This window comes from Ostrinia nubilalis, chromosome 7, assembly GCF_963855985.1.
Source record: "Ostrinia nubilalis chromosome 7, ilOstNubi1.1, whole genome shotgun sequence".
NCBI classification, from domain to species: Eukaryota; Metazoa; Arthropoda; class Insecta; order Lepidoptera; family Crambidae; genus Ostrinia; species Ostrinia nubilalis.
Genome location: NC_087094.1, coordinates 8,202,740 through 8,226,241, shown reverse-complemented (window position 1 = coordinate 8,226,241; position 23,502 = coordinate 8,202,740). Strand labels below are relative to the sequence as shown.

Genomic DNA, 23,502 nt, shown 5'->3' with positions numbered 1-23,502 from the left:
TCCTTCCGTGAGTGATGCTCTTGTATTGGACGTTATTACTGTTGAAAGGATTTTCTTTTCAGTTTATGTGATTCTTATGACTGTTTATTTGCAATAATATTTTTTCGTATGCATATAAACCATTTCAATATAGTTTTCATAGGTAGAGTAAAATCTGAAACCCACTACAGGCAGTTATAAATGTCAAATAAAGTGATACTTATTCTGTTTTTTTAATAATAGGCATGAGAGTTCATCTCCAAATTTTATTATTCTCCACATGTTTTTATGAGAATCTCAGTCATACTATTCAAGGATAATATGATACCGTGACGCAGTCATGCGGTGTACATAAATCGCTTTAACACCGAATAACGGTGTGGCTCAAACGCTGGAGCACGTCATTTCATTTAACCAACGCTTGTAAAATAAACATTGAATTATGAGTCGCCGGAACATGACACAGGGGTGCTAATCCTACCCGACCCTGCAATCTGATCTACCTTAACGGGTGCGAGGATTTTTGCTTTTTATCTAATTAAACTACGAGTAATATGGGTTAGGACAAAGTATTAATGATAACAAAAGTCTTTTGTTATCATTAAAACAGAGCCCAAAGGGCAGACTCAGAAAAACACAATCAAATCATTGTAATTTGGATGGATTAAGAAGTTTGCCAAATTGCTAAGTTCGTAAGATGGACCTTTTGACTTTCAAACTTGGTGAGATCATTTTAGTTTAATACTTACAAAAACGGTTTCTGACGAGCTTTAGTCTATTTAATCATTTGGTTTTTTATGTATTACATCCAATAGATAATAATTGTATATATTTTGGAAGCTAAAAGACTGATTGTAACTTACGCATATACGAGTAGGGCTATTGGTGATTGCTATATTATTCATACCGTGAAAAAATATTGAGGCTTTACTAATATTTTAATGAGATTGAGCTTCGGCAATAATTTTCATCCCCGCTATGGGTGGGCCAAAACAGTTTGTGATATAATAATATGATGAAAAGAGTTGACCAGAAAATGCCTAGTCACTCGTAGTCTAAAGACGATCGTACAAGAATGTCCTTATAGAGGCATAAGAACATAATGTACAAGAAACTCCTATTGCTTAGGTACTTTATTTAAATATTCAGATCGAAACAGAGATTCAACCCTAGCACCGGAATGTAGGTACAGTGCGCGTTGGCGATAGGAGCTCCACAATTTCACCTGGCGACGAGCCTGCAATGTCCTATTGTGTTGGCGGCTGTGCATTCTGTATGCATGCAACTTTCATTTTATTTATACAATATTCCGCGGCCATAATTCCGTTCTCGTACCAATTAACCTTAATTTCCAACGGCGCAAATGTTTAACAGTTCTTTCACAGGATAACGCTGTCGGCTTTTATAGGCATTAATTTGGCGGCGCGTTACGTGCTTGTTTTGTCATAGTAAATACTCGTATGTGTACAGGACGTCAAATGTCGGACCAAGGGAATAAACCAAATGAGTAATCAGAGGTTATTTTTAATCCCTTTTAAATTCTGTATTTTACGGAACATTCATATTAATCCGTAGGTGAAACAGCCTTCATGTGGGACTCCATAGTAAGTCCCTGTCAGATGGTCGGTTACAAGCTCTACAAGAAAATTAGTTTCTGTGTGTTAGCCTGTAATGCAGCGCAAGATACATGTATCCTTATTCATGGGCTGCCGACCTCAAAAAGATTGCTGGCAGCCGCTGGATAGAAATAGCGGAATCGGCTTTGTGACACGTTCCTTGGGAAAAAGGGTGGTTTAGCAGTGGACTGCCTCTGACTTAAATGATGATGATGTGTGGTGATGCTGATGATATGACCTAATAAGGGGACAGTGCTACGAAGACTAGCGCTACAATTAGTCAACGGAAAATAAATTACCTATTATGCACTGGGAACCACGTCAAACCCGCCAAAACAAAATATTTTTCTTGAATAAAACGCAAAACGTTATGACGAACACCTTTTCAGCTGTAAATGTCCTTTAGTTATTGACTGGACATTGAATATTCATCACAAGCTCAGCACAGCCTTCGGTGTTCAGTAAATTAGCATAACGTGAACTGGAAAAAGCATGACAATACATCTTAAAATCTTTATCCGGTCAAAACAATCCGTACAAAGTTGGATATGGATATCAAGCGATTTGGTATATAAGAATAAGCGGTGGAGCGGAAAAAACAGTTGTTTGCGGATAATGGCGCGCGTTGACTTGAGATTATTGTTGGTGTTTTTGATGGTGGTTGCTGTGGTGAGCAGTGCAGGCAATGCCACCACGGTTGCACCGGCCACCACTGCGGCGACCACCACGCCCGCTCCAACTAAAACTCCCGGTGTAAGTACTTACTGAATTACAATTATGACTGCAAGACTTCCAGTGCTAAACAAATACTAATGTTTAGGGTAACTTCTTCACTACATAGTTTAAAATAAAGTCGCTTTCCGGTGTCTTAAATCTTTAGAACTACGCAACGGATTTTGATGCAGTATTATTACATAGATAGAGTGACTCAAGAGGAAAGTATAAAGGTATAAAACATTCATATTATACATAGAAGAGAAAAGCCGGGAAATTCAACAATAATAAAGTTACATTTTAAATAGTGACTATGGGGTGCCGTAATCAGATTTTATGACCCGCCATAAGTAGTCGCTTAAACTGGTTTTATAGGACCGATAGCCAAAATATTCATTTTCAGGCAGTCAGATTTAATTCTAGCTTCCAAGGATCTAACCAAACGACAAAAACACATTATTATAAGTGTAGGAAAAATACTTACCCAATAATAGGGGCATGGTAGATATGAAAAGAATACGATAAATTGTTGGCAAATTAAGTATAAGGCTGGGTTGCACCATCTGGCTGTCAAAAATCTGTCAAACTCAATACACCTTTTAACGTTATAGTCACGGTTAAAATTAGGTAGTGCAACTCAGCCTAAGAGGTTTACATACTCAGGGATGTGCAAATTGGCAGCCTGTTATATTTAGGTACTTATCTAGAACCGGATTATATTTTGTTATTTATATACCTGTATTAATTTTTTTTTTTGCTTTTCCCAGATATTAAAAACAATCGAAAATTTTGTTGCGGCAATACCTGTGGGACTGGCAACAGCATGTGAAGCTGTGAGTATTAGTAATTATGAAAAAACATTTAGTTCACACCAAATACCAAGTACTATATATAATTTATCATAAGATGTATATTATATTGAATACCTAATCATATACTTTAGACTAGGCGCTGACCACCGAATTTTAGTTGGCCATAGGTGGGTCGGGCTGTTAATCAGTATGGAGATGTATGAAAGTGCGCACATACCGATTTGCTATCGGCCGATTCTTCATACAAATTAAAATAGGGCCCAACTAAAAGTCAGCGGTCTGTGCCTAGGCTAGAATCTAATAATTAAATAATACTTACATACTTATTTAAAATAATACTTCTTATTTTCAGGGCGCAGAAGCAGTGAAAAGTTTCTTCACGAATCCTTGGTGGTAGATATTACGGCGATATAGTATTATTTTAGGCTTTAATTAAAGATACGTTTTAATTTATTAATGTTGTATTATTTCATCTGACGAAATTTTAAATACATATAAAATCTCAAGTGTTTTTTAACTAATTATACTTACTATTATTGACGCAATGAATTGCTTCTTTGTGAGTTTTTGTTATTTTTAATTATTTTTTTTAACATCCTTCATTCATATTTTTTCCCAACAACAATGTTATAAAAAGGGAAACATTTCATTGGCTATACTATCAGTCTAAATCTTATAACTAACATTTTCAATGTATCGCTATTGGTTTCTATAAAATAAAAATAAAATAAAAAAATTAATAAAATACCTATATTTTGTGTAAGACCATAATATTATACCTATTTATTTATATTGTATAAAAAGTGTACGGGTAAAAACAATTTAATTTATTCAAAGAGACTTCCAACAAACCTTTTTATCAATAATTTGTATGGACTCAGAATAAATCGCTGGTCAGTGGGATTAATACAAAAAACAAAATTGTAGTAACCTCAAAATATCAGGTATTGAAAATGTACCGTCGACAGATTCCTCACTCAATTTTGAACTCTAGTCTTTTATGATAAAGCTTGAAATCATTTCAGGGGTCTTTAAATTTATTTTGTTGAATGTACGAGCACAATTAATTCATTTCAGTAATAACCGAAGTGTACTCCATAATGGTTAATAAAGAATGATTAAACCAAAAATTGCATTAACATATAAAAGCAGGTTCGAAGCATTCGAAACTATAGAAAGTATTCAACTGTTTCGTGTTATTTTATTATATCAAAATACTTTATTCAATTTGAAATGAGGAGATCCGAAGGAAAACCACCAAAGTAATTGGCATAGCCCTCAGAATTGCCAAACTGAAGTGGTAGTGGGCGGGGCACATAGCTCGTAGAGGTTATGGCCGCTGGAGCACAATAGTTCTCCAGTAGTGATCACGGGCCGGATGACTTTGTGTGAGCAGGCCACTATGTAGACTGACGATCTGGTGATGGTCACGGGAAGTCCTAGATGCAAGCGCAGAACCGGTCGTCGTGGAAATCTTTGGGGGAGGCCTTTCTCCAGCAATGGACATCATTTGCACAGTATATTGTCATTTGTCTGAAACGAAGGAGCTTAATTCAATTGTCTATTGACTTAATTAGGTATTGTTATTAAAGATGAACTTAATCAAACTTCAGTAATGGTCTTCGGGCAATTTGCCAAATTACTTAATTAGAAGTAAATACAACTTAGGTAGTTCACTCTGCCGAGAATATTCCATCGTCTATTATCTATACTTATAATAAATCTGTAGAGAGGTCAATTCTGTACATGAAATATATTTTCAAAATAACTATCAGGGGGTGATTAGTGATCGATACTGATGCCAAAAATGCAATCAGTAAAATTTATGTCTGTCTGTCTGTCTGTCTGTCTGTCTGTCTGTCTGTCTGTCTGTCTGTCTGTATGTTCCTTATAGAAACAAAAACTACTCGACGGATTTTAACGAAACTTGGTACAATTATTCTTCATACTCCTGGGCAGGTTATGGGATACTTAGGAATTCCCACGGGAACGGGCATTAGCGGGAAAATCCTTTTGTATGAAAAATCTAAACCGCTTAAGTTAGACGCTTGAAATTTGGCAAGCAGGTACCTTAGTAAACTTAAAGCTTAGTTATAACAGGATATTGCAAAATTCTTACGGGAACGGGAATTAGCGAGAAAAAACATTTGTATGAAAAAATCTAAGCCACGTAAGATAGACGCTTGAAATTTGGCATGCAGGTACCTTAGTAAACTTAAAGCTTAGTTACAACAGGATATTGCAAAATTCTCACGGGAACGGGAGTTAGCGGGAAAAAACAATTGTATGAAAAAATCTAAACCGCGTAAGTTAGACGCTTAAAATTTGGCATGCAGGTACCTTAGTAAACTTAAAGCTTAGTTAACTTACAACAGGATATTGCGAAATTCCAACGGGAACGGGAGTTAGCGGGAAAAAACATTTGTATGAAAAAATCTAAACCGCGTAAGATAGATGAAGGGGGTAAAACGGGATCCACGCGTACGAAGTCGCGGGCGGCCGCTAGTGTTTAATAAATTGTTTAAAACCTGCTTTAAAACTTTTTGTTTCATACGTAAAGAGATTTAGAAAGTAGACAGATTTTTTTTTAATTTTATTTGCTTGCTTGGCTTTTTCTTTTGCTAAAGAGGAAAATCTTTGATTCATGCCTCGAAGAAAAGCAGCTAAGTAGTGTTGTCTCTCACACAGAGGTTTTAGGTAGCCTGATGGTTTCTGATTTTCAACCGACTTCAAAAAAGGAGGAGGTTCTCAATTCGACCCGTATGTTTTTTTTTTTTTTTTTCTATGTTTGTTACGCGATAACTCCGCCAATTATGAACCGATTTGAACAAATCTTTTTTCGGCGTATAGGTAATACCTCAAGGGTGGTCCCATTTAAAGAAGAACGGTCATCTGTGACCCAGGCCCGACAGAAACGAGACATACCTCAGTTTTTTTGTCATGTCTTAATTAGTTAAATTATATATTTTTTATATTCGAAATCTATGTATAACACCAAATTATTACCCTTTGTTTTTGTTCAGGCGTCATACAAAAACTAATACTAAATGCCTGTTTATCACCAAAATTGGTAAATGTATGTACCTAAATAGCTGCTATGGAATGTATCAAGGTGACCTGGAGATACAGCCGGATTATACTGGGTGGAAACGAGAAGTTACAAAATCCAAAAATTCAATGTTACCAGTTTCCATAATCTGTAACCTATTATTGGTACCATTTGAAAGAGCTCGTGAAGCACTTTCAGAATCAGTAACTAGTTTTTCGATATCTTGTATAGTTTAGAAATAATCGAGTGAAATCACTTATCGTTCCATATGTATAACCACCCTGTATAATCCGGCTGTATCTCCAGGTCACCTAGATACATTCCATAGCAGCTGTAATAGACATTTAGGTACATACATTTACCAATTTTGGTGATAAATAGGCATTTTGTATTAGATTTTGTATAACGCCTGAACAAAAACAAAGGGTAATATTTTGGTGTTATACATAGATTTCGAATATAAAAAGTATACAATTTAACTAATTAAGACGTGACAAAAAAACTGAGGTATGTCTCGTTTCTGTCGGGTCTGGGTTTTTTTTGTATGGGGCGTGACCGTTCTTCTTTAATAATAAAAAAACAACCCCCAAGGGTGGAAAATTGGGGATGAACTTTTTTATACGCAATATCTCCGCCGATTATAAACCAATTTGAACGATTATTTTTTGTTGAAAAGGTATTATCAAAAGGGTGGTTTCATGCGAATTTGAAGAAAATATTTCACCCCCAAGGGTGGAAAATTGGGGATGAACTTTTTTATACGCAATATCTCCGCCGATTATGAACCAATTTTTTTTGGTCTCAATGTACTGCCTACCTTCAGTGGTAACATCAAGGTAATAATTAGTTAACTAAAAAGCAAGAAATAAGAAAATTTTATAAAAAAAATAAAACCGACTCCAAAAAACCTACACTAAAAAGTAGAAAAATAATTACTAATTACCTACTTATTTATTAGGACGAATTATTAATAGGTATTTATGTAGGTATACCATGATTGATACTTTTGGAGTCGGTGCAGGCAAACTTTACATGTTTCATAATCTTGGCACCGACTCCAGAAGTATCAATCATGGTATACCTACATAAATATTAATAATTCGTCCTAATAAATAAGTAGGTAATTAGTAATTATTTTTCTACTTTTTAGTGTAGGTTTTTTGGAGTCAGTTTTTTTTTTTTATAATTTTTTTTAATAAACATCATTTTAATGAGTTAAATAAAATGTATAAACAGCAAGTACCTAGATACTTATCAAGCACATCAATTTTAACTGGACATGGATGAGCGAAAACTATATCAAATAGCAAAAATGTCAAGCAGATTCCATCGGTATAAATGAACTACATAGCTGCATACCACATAAAATCATAATGTTACAAAATGTCCAAATAATATTTATATTAAGCACTCAACTCGTAATAACCCTTGCCCTTATTTACATATTTGTGTAAGGATGTCCAAACATTTGATAATAATAGTAAGTTTGATAAATCTGCCTTTGAGGTTCGACCCCTGTTCGGCCACGTTCGGCCAAGCTGGGCCACGTTCGGCCCTGTCGCCGACATTATGCTGCGTGTAACATCCGAAATACGTAAACCGCAAGCGACTGGCACGTATCGCAAACACTGGAAAAGTTTTATCTGTTGTCAACATGGACGTTGTAAACTAAAAAATATTATGATACAAAACTACGAGTAGGTATTATTGTTGTTCTCTTAACTTTGATTATATATTGTTTGTTTGCCCTTGTGATGTTTTTTTTTTGTGGGAAAAATTTTGATTGATTTTTCAGCCTATAGCCAATGTCAAGTATAAAACTCTGCATGAGTCAGAATTTAGTTTTGAATAGCATTACATATAACGTGCCATCAAACTAATGCCTAACGAGTAAGTCTCATAAAGGTAGCGGGCGCTGGATGCAGATCGCGATCGCCGCCAACCGGCCATTGTGGAAATCATTGGGTGAGGCCTATGTTCAGTAGTGGACGTCCTATGGCTGAAATGATAATGATGAAGTCTCCAGATTGTCGCGTAAGTCTAAGGTTACGGTCGGATACTCACGACATCACCCACCATTCGTGCGATGACGGAACGAAGGTGGTTTTCGTCGGTATACCCCGTCCTTTCCAGAATGGAGCAGCGTCATTTTCAGGGCGCCAAGAGTCTCATACCATACACCACCCTGTTCCCGGCAGTGGTACGCAAAGCATTTCCTCCGCGTCCAAAAAACAGTCTCTACAATCGGTAAGACGGTATTGATTGAAGTATATCATCTCTTAATTTTCCTCATCATCACTGGCAGTACAGTCAAAAGTTCATACCTTAAGAAGACAAATACGTGAAACCACGTTCATACTCCACCTAACTCCTGCAGTGAACCAAACATACAGAGCTATAATTTACAATAATACCTAAGTAGCAGTACACCAACGAATACGATTTTATCAAGAATAATAATATTTTATAGGAATAAAAAAACTTACCTATTGAGACTTTGTAGCAGTATAACAATGCAGCAGATGACCCAAATTCTGCTTTCAAACTCCAAGTCTGCAGCTCGTCACTTAGCACTCGCTACGTGTTGTATTCATAGAGTTATTTTTTGTTAGACCTTCCGAACTACTTATATGCAAAATCCGCAAATACGGTAATCACTAGTACACAAGGATATCACGGGGTTTTATTCGCCACAATAATACGAGTAGTAAAGACCAAAAACAGAATTAATAACTCGTCCAACGCTATGGTCCAACACTATTACGTCAAAAGTCAAAACACCGTCTCTTTTATAAAATCAAGCAATAGTTTTCTTTTCAGGATCGAAAAAAATTGATTTATCTGAAAAAGCCTAAATTATAAATTATATTTTTCATGAATCGCTTACAGTTGAAAAGCATTTGTTAAGTCAACTAATATTATAAATGTAACACAAAAAAACTACTGAACGGATTTTGATGAAACTTTACAGTATATTTTTTATGCTAAAATAACTTATTTAACGATCACAAACTGAATTTGACGCAGACGAAGCCGCGGGCATAAGATAATGTAATAATTATTTTTATATTTCTTCTTTAATGTTAGAAAATTGACAAATAATTATTTTGAATACTGTCACGCACGGCCCTGAATTACCCCATCAGTTCAAGGTGTTCCTTGCTTTGTTACAATCAGGCACAAGCCACAATGTTTGACATTTCAATGCCTCCTCGACCGTCACACTTCTGCAACATCTTTAAATCTTTAACACCAAATTATCATCTCATTATAAATGCTTAATTATCTCTTGAAGTGGTTCAGTTGCTGCTTAGTCGAGCTAATTGTAACATGCACGTGTTGGCTGTATAAAATCTTGTGTGGAACCACGTCAGCAGTGCTGTAGCTATGGGCTATGTCATTTGGAAGCTGTTGGTGTTATTATTGGTTGTGGAGATAGTGACGTGTGCAGATAATGCCACGGCGCCGGCGGGAACCACTGCTGCTACAGGGGCGGGAGTCAAGGAGATGAAGCATACCGGGGTATGTTCGTTCGGTTCAGCCGAATGACGTCCACTGCTGGACAAAGGCCTCCCTCAAGGATTTTCACTAAGACCAGTCTATCCAGGCACCTCCCGCGACCTTCACCAGATCGTCGGTCCACCTAGTGCGAGGCCTGCCCACACGGCATGTAAATAATAGACTTACTATGTATAGTAACATCTGATTATTTGGTGGTAACAGTGGTGTCAATATGTTATTTCCTATGTTCAGTGGAGTCCAACGTATAGAATCGAATGGAGCAGATTTTATTTAGATTAAATAATAGCACATAAAGAAATGAATATTTCAATTTTAATGGAAGGTCGTGATTGGATAATTACAAATCCGAGAAACATTTCCATACGGATTTATTTTGAATTTCAGGGTGCCCAAATTTTGTGCTCATAACTAGAGCGATCTTCTGACTTGAAAACCCCTGTTTTAGCCTAGCGCCCGCTTAAGACATTCATTTTAATTACATTTGCATTTTCTTTTTACAGGCAGTATCCAGCTTGGTTAAGATGATTATTGACATTCCGATGGGCATAGTAGAAGCATTCAAGGATGTAAGTATATCTGAGTTTTTTGTATTAAATCGTAAAACTTCTGACGTACAGTAGGTACTACTCGGATATAAAAGCAGTGTGATTGTTCACTCAATATAGGTACAACACTGTAGGTACACCGCTAAAAATTCAAACGTAAGGGCTCTTCCAAAAGTTATTTCTCGCACTGTTGTCTCGATGTTTTTCAGAGGCCTTATAGCTAAAACCTATTTTGGTTACATCTGTTATGTATGACTAAAAATGTTATGTTTGTAGGCTATTTGATAATCTTTTGTGTAATGAAAATGATATTTTTTGTAATACAGGGTGCGGACGCTATCGAAAGTATGGTGGTCGCCTTCATGAGAGGAGTGTTTTAGTATAATAAATACTTTTTTATTTTTATAAATTTTGTTTTATTTCTGGCCTGCATGCGTGCGTGTCATTAACGAGTAGGTAAATAAGAAACAATTTAGTTTGTAATATCATATCACGTTTATTTTGTTACAATTTATATGGCAAGCTACTTCCATTAAAACAAAGAAACAATATATTATTTACTAGCGCGTAACAGTGTACAGGCGTACTTATAAAACTGGTTTAATTCGGGAAAACAAATAAGAATTAAAATATGGTACAATTACATTATGAATAACACTTAAGATGCATTTTACTCCGTTATTTAATAAATTATTTCTACAGTACCTACATAAATTCAATCGTATTTCAAATAACAGGCATCTGAAAATATAGTTTAGCGTTATATTTTTAAACATATAAGTACTAATAACAGTTAAATTTAAAGGTATTTGGTGTATATTATTTCAGACTAGAGCACTGTACCTATTTTTGTAACAGATGTATACAAATAATATGTTACATATTATTACGTTTACGATAAACCATAATTCTATAAACGGATCTTGAATATCAAGTCCCTAATTTGAGATAATTGATGAAGAAATAGCCCTACATATTCACTTTGCATCTACCTATAGTAGATTCGTAATAAATATTTATGCATTTATATTGTAGATACACGCACAGTTTAAGTAATACAGTGTGAGTCACGTTAAAGTGTACATATGAAAATAGATAAAACTAGACCTGTTTTTATCGACAAAAAAAAGGTCAAAATTTTTTATAGATTTTTTTTTAATTTTTTATAGATTTTTTTTTCTTCCAATTACTTATTGTAAAGAAAACGTAATAACTTTTAAACTAAGCGGTATATCCTAATAAAATAAAAACAGTAATAATGCTAAATAACAGGCGATACTAAAAAAATACATAAAATACACAAAAAAGGCCAAAAAATAATAAAAAAATATACTTTTTGAAAAAAATCTGCGTAAAAATTCGTGTTTTTTTGGTTATTTGATAAATTTCTCCAAAAAATGCCCCTATAACCAGTGGTTTTTATTACTTCGTATTGTTCTCTATCGTATTATCTTTGTAAAACCAAAAATCGCATGTCTCTATCCCTATCACAAAATTTGCTATGATCGTTTGAACAAAGGCCTGCCACAACATTATTCTCCGCTACAGGTAGAGACAATTTTAATTTTCACTAAAATGCTTATTTTACTTCGAAATCTTTTGTTTTTATTTGAAATCTAACTTGTCTTTATCAAAATTACAAATCTAGAGCCATTTTCAGTTTTGTTGTTAACGAAGCGTTGAATGGCGCGCTCGGAGAGGCTTAGTTCAAACGATCATTGCAAACGTTGTGATAGGGATAGAGACATGCGATTTTTGGTTTTACGAAGGTAATACGATAGAGAATATACAAAGTAATAAAAACCACCAGTTATAGGGGCATTTTTTGGAGAAATTTATCAAATAACCAAAAAAACACGAATTTTTAAGCAGATTTTTTTTCAAAAATTATCATTTTTTGTTATTTGTTGGCCTTTTTTGTGTATTTTATGTATTTTTTTAGTATTGCCTGTTATTTAGAATTATTACTGTTTTTATTTTATCAGGATATACCGCTTAGTTTAAAAGTTATTACGTTTTCTTTACAATAAGTAATTGAAAGAAAAAAAATTCTATAAATTTTTTTTTAAAAATCTCAAAAAAATTTTGACCTCTTTTTTGTCGATAAAAATAGGTCTAGTTTCATCTATTTTCATATGTACACTTTAACGTGACTCACACTGTATTAGCGGTAAGGGAATATTTAACAGTTTGATTTACACCTTCATAGTCGGACTTAATACACATTAAGTACCATGACTATGTCAAACTGCTAAGAAATCCCTTTAATACCTACTTACTTTATGATGTTAGTACTATCATAAATGTACTATGCGATATTAAAATGCATACACATTGTAGTTGTTTACGTAGGTATTTAACTACATAACAGAAGGAATGAAAATTATAAAATTAAATTATTCGCATTCATGATTAAATTATTAAGGTGGGTATGCAGTAGCGAAAGATTCATTTTATCTTACACATAAACATGTATTTTTGTACTTAAATATAAACGAGTTTATATCCATCACTAATTATATTAAAATATCACATCAACTAACACCTGCCCAAACAAGTGTTTCTTCCAACCTCTCAAAAACCGAAAGTCCATACATAAATGCTTCAAACTTGTAAATCTAAATACTTCACTGTGAAGTATTTCAATATCTTAAAACAACAAAACCAACAACTATAATTTTCTCTTTCTCTCTCTCTTCCGCTCTTCTTCTATATCTCTCACCGCACCTTCACCAAAGCCATGCAGGAAAATAATAAACAAGAAAAATTACATGCACAGTGAAGAAAGTATGCTTCTAATGTAGAGAAAAGATACAAAAAGAACTTAAGATACAGATAGAAAACAAAAGAATATAGTTAGATAAACAGATATAAAATTCATAGCTTTTTAAACACAGAACAGCATCACACATATTTTATCAATGCCCAAAATAAAGTAAACAAATTCACACTCACTGGCCATAAACTATTGAATGCACCCACACCATTATTTAAAAAAAATTGAAATCAAAAGAGATCAACAAAAATACGTTTCATTTAGAGCAACGTATCCAATCCTTCATTGAATTTGATGAGATAATTGAGAACCAGAGCTAGACCCAACTGAATTGACTAAAAGTATTATTTGACTAGACCATTTGGCATATTAATGTAAGTATTAACATTCTGAGGTTTCTTTTCTAGGTCCATATCTAAGGCTGTAATGTACGTGGGATTGGAAACAGCACTATTTTGAATATTATTCTTTATGTTATTGATGTTTGGCTTAAATACGTCATCCGATTCTTCGGATATTCTTGGGCACATCTTGAGGTAGGGTGAGTGACCTTCGTGGTCCGATTCTGACCCACTTCTCGCCGGCAAGTTGCTTAAGGTCAGCATGGGGGTCAATTCTGAACCGCCGTTACCTTCAGACATTCGTGGGTCGAATTTCCTCGCGTCAAAATCGAATTTTGTATTTTGGGCCCGTGGACTAAATACAGACGCATTCGCTGGAGTCATTTGCAAGTAACCTTCCTCATCTGAAAAATGGAAACATTTTTTTTATAACTACTTAACTTTTTAGCTGATTTTCAGGATGAAAGGAATAGGTTGCCAAAAATTTAAACACTTCAGAGCCCCGATTACGGTAATTTTTAACGTCTCCAATCCAGACACGCTTCTCGATTCTGCGATACGATTGGTCGTTCAACAGCGTACGTCAGCTGTTTTGACCAATCGTATCGCAGAATCGATGAAGCGCGTCTGGAACGGAGACGTTAAAAATTACCGTAATCGGGGCTCAGGCAATACTTCTGAATTAAAAACAACTGGAATTGGTCCACACTTAGCTTAGCACTGAAATGTTACGTAGTTGTAGCAGATGCAATTTTGCAACAAATATGTATTTTCTCATGACGTGCTCTTGACTCCGTTAACTAGTATAGTTAATAAAAAAGTCAATTAAATATTTTGCAATCCTATGTCTTACACCCTGTATCTATGCAAACTGGTTAAAGCGAGTGTAATTTTGACAACATCAATAAATAAAAATATAACAAAAGAATTACATTTACAAGCATGTGCAAGATTTTTTTTACATACAAATCGCCAAAAAACATGTCAGCCAAATGCAATCAACACCAAAATACATTTACTTATAACTATTGTTATTTCAGTGCAAATAACACACTTGGGTTCAATATTTCACTGTCGTATCGGAACATTAATTTGTTAGTAGTTTAAACATTCTCAATCCAAAATAAATGTAATTTTACCACACTAAACATATTTTCTTGTTTTCAGAACGCAGTTGTTTCCATTTCAGCTGACAAAAAACGAATTTGCGCTATTAATATAACTAAAAATAAAAATACATGGACATGTGTTTCGCTCTAAAAGGAAAAACACTCTAGTACCTTCTTTTGTCTCAGCTGCTTTAAAAAACAAAATATATTTATTTAAATCTGTCAATATTTGGTTCATTACTTAAATTTTTGAAACACCATAAACTTTTAAAATATGGCCCGTATTACAAAACGATACTCAAAACTCAAGCATAAATTCTGCGCGGATTGGTCTAACAAAAGATTGAATTCAAACAATAATAAAATAAATGAATTTGAATTTGAATACAATCTTTATGAGCTTAAATAGCTTGAGGTCGAATCTTTTTTTGAAGTTCAGACAAATGTGTACTTCGTGTTTTACGCAAATATACGGAATTACATTAATGAAGAGCACCGCAGAATTTCATTAATGAAGAGCACCGCAGAATTTCATAGCTAATATTAAATTAAATAGAGATCATTATCGTATAAAAATCCATCTTCCTCACCTAGTGGCACTTGGGTTGGAGTAGGTGGGAAGAAACTTCGTGAATTCACGTAGTGGTGTGGACTCGGCGTGACTAAATTGTTATAGTCGGGCGCGCACACCATTTGCAGGTAGTCCTGGCCTTCTGCCTTCACGTTCATGTCCATGTACGAGGAGTTCAGGTCTACGTAGTGCTGAAATAGAGAAAAAAAAAGTTCAATGAACACGTACTAAAACGGCGTAATATGTAGGTCTTGGTTTTATGATTATGAATATGGCTCCGATGCAAAAATTAAGTTCCTTGGGACTACCTCTATTAGATAAATGAGTCTCTTAAAATGAGAAGTGATTGGATATGGTTATGACGTAATGTAATCGTGCTAATTGAAGCACTAAGCAGCTTTCAATAAAGATTGAACTGAGAATAAAGTAAAAGAATTCGTGCAGACTATGGAATATTTTTTCACAATGGATATTTTCTCTCCAAAATAAGTTTTTTAAGTTTAAGCTGATAAGGGTCAACGTACGTTTCTGACGTTGTCCTCGAGGAATGAGCCCAGCAACTCCTGAAGCTGTGTGAAGGAGGGCCGGGCGGTCGGCTTGTGCTCCCAGCAGCGCATCATGACGTCATATAGCCGGTCATCTGCGTAAGGGGGCTTCTCCAGCCGATGTCTGTAAAAATTTAAATAAAATATAAACAAGCACGCACAAATTAAGTAGCTCATCTTGTAAACATAGGAGCCGTCAGTAGACTCTGATGCAGTATATAAACTTATTAAGTAGTAAACTTATTGTCGAGAAAGGGCAAACCTTTTAAATCGTTAATCACTTGTTTTAAATTCCAAGTACTCGTATATTGATAAATGACTAAATTCCGCATAATAATATTTTTGGTTCCAAACCAATATCCAACAGTTGAATAAGCACAGCTGCGGATTTATTACTTAGTAAAATACTTAATAGCTCTATTAACCACCGTAATTGTACCTTCAACTTCATTACCAACAATAAGTATCATAGATTACACAATTATTACTTTAAAGTTTCAACTGGTATCATCAAATCTTACCCTTCAGACAGCCACTGCAGGAGATTCTGCGGGCTCATGTTGGGGTATGGCGTCTTCGCCAGCGAGAACATCTCCCATAGCACGATGCCGAAAGACCACACGTCGGACTGCGTCGAGAAGATCCTGTCCATCATGCACTCTATCGCGAGCCACTTCACTGGTAAGGGACTCTGGAATTAGAAATTAGGAGAGTTCATTAAAATAAAGCTGAAAATACCATGGACTGATACGTAAAAAGGGTGAAGGAATAAATCAAAATTATTATCCACCTTTTGCACCATAAATGTTGTAAAACAAAGTTTTAAGTAAATAATGAGCCGGAAGACGTAGTTTGTGCAGGCCTCCCACTAGGTGGGCCGACGATCTGGTGAAGGTCGCGGGAGGTGCCTGGTTGCGAGCGGCGCAGGACCGGTCTTTGTGGAAATCCTTGGGGGAGGCCCTTGTCCAGTAGTCGACGTCATTCGGCTGAAACGAACGAATGAACGAAGTAAATAGTATCTTACATTTTCTTTCTTTTGATATTCATCATTCTTATAAATGCTTCTGGCAAGGCCGAAGTCACAGATCTTGACAATGTTGTCTTCAGCCAGCAAAACGTTTCTGGCTGCTAAGTCTCCGTGTAGAACCTGAAATGAACAAAAGAAAATTTTAAGAAAACAAATAAAAAAGATGGCTCGTAGTATTCGCTTTCAGCTAGTGTATTCAGTTTAATTAGGTCGTATTATTGTCTCAAAGGAAATATGGTTCCATTATTCTAACGGTAAATATAACCGTAGAGTCTGTAACAAATGAATGCATACCAAAACTGACAGATCTACAAGCTGACGATGAACAAGACACAGCTCAAACCACTGAACGTATCGCGCTGAAAATCACGTAAGTTAGTTTATGACATTGCATTAACCAACTGCTACGAACGGATTTTCTAAAGTTGTGGTTATCTTTGGAAAAATGTTTCTTATTCTTTCTAAGGGGTCGTAACTCAATTTAAAGTTTAACGCAAGCGAAGCCGCGGGCTAAAGCGAATAATAAATATAGTTTTAACCTTTCTACTGGAGAGGTTCTCCATGCCCCGGGCGATCTGGAACGCCCACGCAAGCAGGTCCCGGGAAGTCAGCGGCCGATGAAGCTGTAGTCGCTCTCGTAGTTGGACCACCAGGGCTGGCTGTATGTAGAGGGCTTAAGCTAGCAAATAATAAATCTAGCTTTCATTTACCTTTCTACTGGCGAGATACTCCATGCCCCGGGCGATCTGGAACGCCCAGGCTAGCAGGTCCCGGGACGTCAGCGGCCGCGGGTTGCGGCCGTCGAAGCTGTAGTCGCTCTCGTAGTTGGACCGCCACTCTGGCTGTATGTAGCCGGCTTCGGATACTGTGAAATATTAATATATCAAGATAAAGTTTCATCATCAGCAGTTTAGGACGTCAGCATGGTGTCGCTTTCAAGAAGCATCAGTATAGATCGTTTCATCCATGAAGACGCGCCCCACCAATTTTTGGTCGAGGGAAGCGCGGGGTGCGGGAAGTTTGATCCGAGCAATCCGAGCGTCATTATTGTAGTATGTGTGTGCACTCTATGATAATTTTGCGTGTACCGATAACACTCAAACATTCGCGGAATAATGGTGGGGTGTGTCTTCGTGGATGAAACTATCTAGAACTATCTTTAGTTTGTTTTATTCTATTTTTTTAATTCAAGAAGTGATGACTACAAACGCGAAGAAACTTTCGGGCATGCGATGGAAATCCATGCAATAGGTAGAATTTAGGTAACGTATTTGATTTAGTTGAGTATCAACTTTCAGAGTACTATCGTACTATGCCGTAGTACTCTTCATGTTGCCGTTTAACCAATTTAATCCTTGCAATCATTATTAATGGATACAAGAACTATTAACTAAATTATTAACTAAGTATACCTAGTATTAAGTTTGTGTTGTTTGTGGAGAAGTGTTTTTTTTAGAAAATTGTAAAAAGTGCACTTTTATGAGTGCTAAGAGAGACATAAGATGTAAACCAAGCTTATTTTAATTTGCAAACAGAATATCGTGCGTGCACAAGCGTACAGTGGGCTATAAGATAAATAATCGGATAATAATTTTCCCATTTTCCTCAAATAAATCCATATACTAGTTAGTAGTTAAGTATTTCGGGAAAGCACATTTTTCACACATTATTTTTATCGCTAAAATGAAGGTGAGATTTACAACCGTGCATAAAGATAAGATAAGAGATAGAGGGAACATAAAATCACAGGCAGATTATTTATGATACATTGTAGTTTACCTTTAGTAAATTCCTCTTGTTGTTTTTGTTTATCTGAACAAGTAATGAATAAACACTTTATTAAAAGATTACAGAAGGTTTCAGCAAACTAATTTTTTGTTTGCACAATAAAATTAGCACCCTACTTATGATAACCCTCTTCAAGTTAGTTATTTATCATTCAGTTATTATCATCATCAACCCTAAATATCTAAACATTCTATTAAAAATATATTGCCCACCTCAAAGTGAAGGGTTTGTTGACTAAATTATAAATTTAAAGAATACGAAACACAATAAAATTCACCTTTTCTGGCTGATCTATTGGTATTAGCTGAGTTGAGGACAGTTTGATCGGTCGCCTGAGTGTGGTTCATGCCGAAATAGTCGGAGTTCATCCTGCAAAAAAAATGTTAAATGTTTTTAACCTGTGATGCGAATGTGTGAACTTTTTGGGACAAAAAGTATGTATCCTTATTTTGAAAAGAATATCACATCACAAATTATCTTTTACACGAAATCATTCCAAGAAATAAAATAACAATGAATGTAAATACACAAAAAAATGCATGGAAATGAAAACTGAAACTACAAAGTTTAAATATTTTTTACAACAAACAATACTTTTTACACTTTATCCAAACATGCATACATAACTATAATCAAACAATCGGAATTTGCTTCAAAATTGAATTTCTCGACTTGTCGCTTGAAAACATCCATTGGACTACGAACCAGTGATTTCGCTTTCAAAAGATTGCTCTAACTACTGAGCTCTCTGAAAAACAAATAAACACGTTAAACTTATTTTAAAACTTACCCACTACTCCCACTGCTGCAAGAATACCCTCTGTTGACCTTCCCGAGATTCTTCTCCTTATTGTCGGTGAGCTGGTCAATGAACACCTCTCTGTGTTTCTGCATGTAGTTGTGGATGTTCCCGAACTTGCAGTACTCCACGATCACTATCAGCTCACCTGGACAAATAGGCGCGTCACATTAACTGATGACGTTATTTTAGATAATGGATATGACTAAGTTATAACACTAAATGCTCGGCACTATAATGTTACTGTTGGGGCAATCTTATGGACACACACAAAGTCCGGAGGCTTGGTATCAAAAAAATCATGTCGACGACTTGTCTAACGCCCGTATTCACAAACATTACTATATGAGGTCTCACAGTGCGCGTGGATGCACAGGGTGACACACGAACCAATCACAGGGCTCTATTTAACGCTGTGCGTTCGATTTGCTGCTTCACTTAAGCAAGCATCGTTTGTGATTACGGGCGTAAGACTTTTGACAACTTGTTTAAACTCGACGACTCATGACGGCGGGTTTGGACAGCAGTATCTCCCTCTTATTTACAAATGTCAAAATATGTAGTAAGATCCGAGATCAGAGTGTCATCATCATCATCTTCATCATCATGATCATTTCTGGTCTTTGTTCATGGTGAATAAATGCCAGAAATGGTTATGATGAGAGAAGATTATGCACCTGTAATGGTTACAGGTGCATAATCTTCTCTAATTCCAGAGGCAAATTGAGGATTTGACCTACACTTTCCACCCTGGTCACCCTGGAAAGCCTGATGTTTGCATATTTATTGTCCCTTAAAACCTCTCACGACGTACACGGCAAGAGTGGGAATGGTTTTTGTGAAATTAGTTGAAGTTCCAAATATTAGAACTACTTAAGTCTAATAAATTCACAGTAAAATAACCAAAGGAAAAATACAGGTAATACGTATGTAAAAAAAACAAGGACAGTCTAGGTAGGTACCTACTTAAATATGTGTGTGTGACCGGCATCACAACATTTAGATAGAGGAAAAGAGTAATGTGACGCAATTAGTTGTTTCAGGCAAAAAGGATCCTTTTGACTGTTGAAATATTGCGTGTATTAATACAGTAAAAGGAACTACAGTATACAAATATAAGAAACGTGAGGTTAAACAGCCGCGATAATGTAGGTAAATGTTCTGCAATAAAGAACTGTAATGGCTATAAAGTAACTAATTCAAGTATAAACGTACGCATTATATCATCTCAGAAATAGAAAAGTACTTATAAGAACTCGACAAAAAAATTCACAATAAAGTTTTGAATTTCGTATTGATTTAATGTCACAATTAAGACGAGCATATTCACTCGAACAAAGTAAAGTTAAAGTAAGTATAATTTAAGTTGTAATCGTAATTAATTGATACGTCTAAGGTATAAGACCCACAATCTAAACCTTTAAACTGCACTATGCACTAATAATGCATAATAACAACGTGTAACCAATAATACACTCCCATTCTATGAATCATGCTGCTCTTCGATGACTACACATGATTCATTATCTTCTGCTGACTTAAAGACGATAATTTGTTTTTATAAATATTGTCTTAGTCCAATCGATTCGTCTGTCCGGTTATGAGAACAATTCCAATTTAACTAAAATTTCTTAAATTAATTCAATCAAATATTAACAAAAGTAAAGGAGGTTAGGTAAATCAGTATGTTGTGGAAACCCTTGGGAGAGGTCTTTGTCCAGCAGTGAACGTCCTTTGGCTAAAATCAACGAAATTAACTTACGTTTCCCGACGTTCTTGGTACAAGCACCCAGCAGGTTCACAATATTGACATGTTTCCCCATATGAACCATGATCTTCAGCTCTGAAGCCAGAGCTTTGATGTACATGTTGTCAGCAGTCTTCTTCACCATCTTTACGGCAACCAGTGTGGTCTCTTCGGCGTTCACTATACCACGAGCTTCGGCTTTGTATACAACCCCGAACGCGCCGGCACCCAACTGTGTACCTATAAATTATCACGAAACTTAAAGAATTTCATGGTTTTCTCTTATAATCTTCTGAGTATAGGTAATCCTCAATTAAATAATCTTCTTCTATCACGAGGTCACAAGAGTTAACTTGATCGCCTTCGCGTGCACTCCGCTAAGTCAGAAATACATAACTTTCCTATCGGAGGAGAGGCAGGTTTATTTCAACTCACAATATTCGTTATTACACTTGAAAAATGCATTTATACGCATTTCTGACGTCCCGATGGAAGTGGCCTGCAAAATTAACTTAAACTAGAAACAACTTCAGTTGTTTCGGGTGCCGAAAACAATAACTCTATTATGATAAATTCATTGTCGGTAAAACACGCTTATTTGTTAGTGAACGTGTAGAGTTAAGCTGACTGTGGAAGGCAATCCAATAGAGTTGATAATATGAATTCAAACTACGTAAATCAAAATATACGCCCGACTATCCCCCATATTTTGACAACGATAGGGAATCAAAACCTCTATTACCTAGAATAAAATTATGTCATTTGGGAAGAACCTAGATTTGCAGAAAATTCAAAATAGGTAAGTCATTTTAAGATAATCCCAACTTAATATTATAAATGCGAAAGTAACTCTGTCTGTCTGTCTGTCTGTCTGTCTGTTACGCTTTCCCGCTTAAACCTCGCAACCGATTTTGATGAAATTTGGCATAGAGATAGTTTGAGTCCCGGGAAAGAACATAGGATAGTTTTTATCCCGGTTTTTGAAACAGGGACGCGCGCGATAAAGTTTTTCTGTGACAGACAAAATTCCACGCGGGCGAAGCCGCGGGCGGAAAGCTAGTCATTATCATATGTTTTTACCATTACAAACAACATCAATAAAAGTGAAGGCGATGACGTGTTAAAGCGATATATTAATTAATAATAAATGAGGATACCAAACTCGGTGCGCGTAGTGGAAGTCCGTGGTAGTGGGAATAAACATGGATAAATTAATGATCAACCGTAGCGGCTAAAAGTAGGGAAATATAAACAATATTCACTCGTTGTTCCAAACTAACATACTCACCTAGTTTTAGTTTTTCCGGTGGGAATTCGAACTTCTCATCGTACGGCAGTAGCTCTGCCTGCTCGTCTATGCCCAAGTCAGGGTTCAGAGAGCTGGTCACTCCTTCCTTAAAGTATAGAAGACCGGCAGCCGCAAGCTCTTTCCTGAACTGTTTCTCCTTCCTTATCTTCCAAGTCAAATATATCACCAGGCCTATAAGCGCCAGTATGATTGCACTAATCGCTCCCAATAACTTGGTTGTATGTTTGAAACCACCTAGAAAAAAGTAAGCAATAAAAACGTTCATTAAACGTCTATTAATTTACTACAAAATGATAAAGTAATTGTTTTTTAATAAAGTGTCCTTCTATAGGTAGGTAGCATTGTATAATATCGTATGTATAACTTTACAGTTTACGATGCAGATAATATCTCGCGGTGACTTATACGTGTAATCTCAGATGCAAATGAGAGCGATTAATAATAATTACATGCTGCAAATGGCTGGGTATCTCTACAAATACTAAATGATTGATGGCAGTTTATACCAAAACACCAAACATACCTTTTATTTCAACATTTACAACTCTAGTGATAGACCTCGTATTGCTGAAAGCATTGCATTCGTATTTTCCCTGGTGTGCTTCTTCCATATTTTTTATAACAACGGTAGAGTTGTATTTGGTGCGATTAGAGTAATTCAATATTTCCAGCTGATCGGTGATATTTTGTAAATCCATCCCGTCCTATGAAAAATTTATTTTTAGAATAGGAGTGGAAAGTGCCAGAAGACAGTGACATTTTATGACAGATTCAATTAATTTTTAGTAATAACAAAGTAAAAAGAATAGAATTGAACGTAGTTACGAGTGTTATTTTGCCTAGATGCTTCAGTCGCTAGTTTTAATGATGAATTAAAATATCCAAACTACACCGAAAATTGATTGCAAAATGGTTAACAAGTTACGTATCAGAGAGAAAAAAAGTTCGAATGAAATCAATGCTGAATGACTTTACTGTATTCTACGAATAGGATAATTTATAGCATCAAAGGCAACCTTTGTCCATATAATTTGTGGCGGTGGTACAGCATCTGCTAAACAGGTGAACACGGCTTGTCGGCCAAGTAGAAAATCTCTATCCGTGTTATCCATTTCAGGCTCTATAATCGTGGGCTCTCTTGTATCTGCAAGAGATTAAATGGGTTCTTGTTTAATTGAAAACGATTTAAGGTCATAGCACACTTATAAACTTGGAAAGGGATCAACACCGTCGGCTTTCGCAGTTGATACGGT

At 35.7% G+C, this 23,502-nt stretch overlaps 1 protein-coding gene and 1 long non-coding RNA gene across 10 annotated transcripts in view; one reads left to right on the top strand and one right to left on the bottom strand.

The window, feature by feature from the left end:
* Window positions 1-2,211: 2,211 nt before the first annotated feature.
* On the top strand, window positions 2,212-3,574 carry LOC135073592 (uncharacterized). The gene is made up of 3 exons (XR_010257651.1): window positions 2,212-2,348; window positions 3,077-3,142; window positions 3,474-3,574. It is a non-coding gene; the product is annotated as an uncharacterized LOC135073592 (long non-coding RNA).
* Window positions 3,575-12,030: 8,456 nt separating this feature from the next.
* The window catches only part of LOC135073197 (vascular endothelial growth factor receptor 1), a 45,116-nt gene continuing 33,644 nt past the window's right edge, over window positions 12,031-23,502 (bottom strand). For 7 of the 9 annotated variants that reach the window (XM_063967279.1, XM_063967283.1, XM_063967281.1 and 4 more), the window contains 13 exons: window positions 23,266-23,393; window positions 22,773-22,953; window positions 22,229-22,483; window positions 20,956-21,180; window positions 19,185-19,341; window positions 18,672-18,763; window positions 18,386-18,418; window positions 17,317-17,471; window positions 16,604-16,726; window positions 16,101-16,270; window positions 15,559-15,703; window positions 15,054-15,225; window positions 12,031-13,758 (listed from right to left, as the gene is read on the bottom strand). In XM_063967279.1, coding sequence (XP_063823349.1) covers window positions 13,358-13,758; window positions 15,054-15,225; window positions 15,559-15,703; window positions 16,101-16,270; window positions 16,604-16,726; window positions 17,317-17,471; window positions 18,386-18,418; window positions 18,672-18,763; window positions 19,185-19,341; window positions 20,956-21,180; window positions 22,229-22,483; window positions 22,773-22,953; window positions 23,266-23,393 — 2,237 coding nt within the window. In that variant the 3' untranslated portion in view covers window positions 12,031-13,357. Of the gene's footprint in view, window positions 13,759-14,025; window positions 14,544-15,053; window positions 15,226-15,558; window positions 15,704-16,100; window positions 16,271-16,603; window positions 16,727-17,316; window positions 17,472-18,385; window positions 18,419-18,671; window positions 18,764-19,184; window positions 19,342-20,955; window positions 21,181-22,228; window positions 22,484-22,772; window positions 22,954-23,265; window positions 23,394-23,502 lie in introns of those variants that run through there. The other 2 variants (XM_063967285.1, XM_063967280.1) reach the window with 2 other exon arrangements.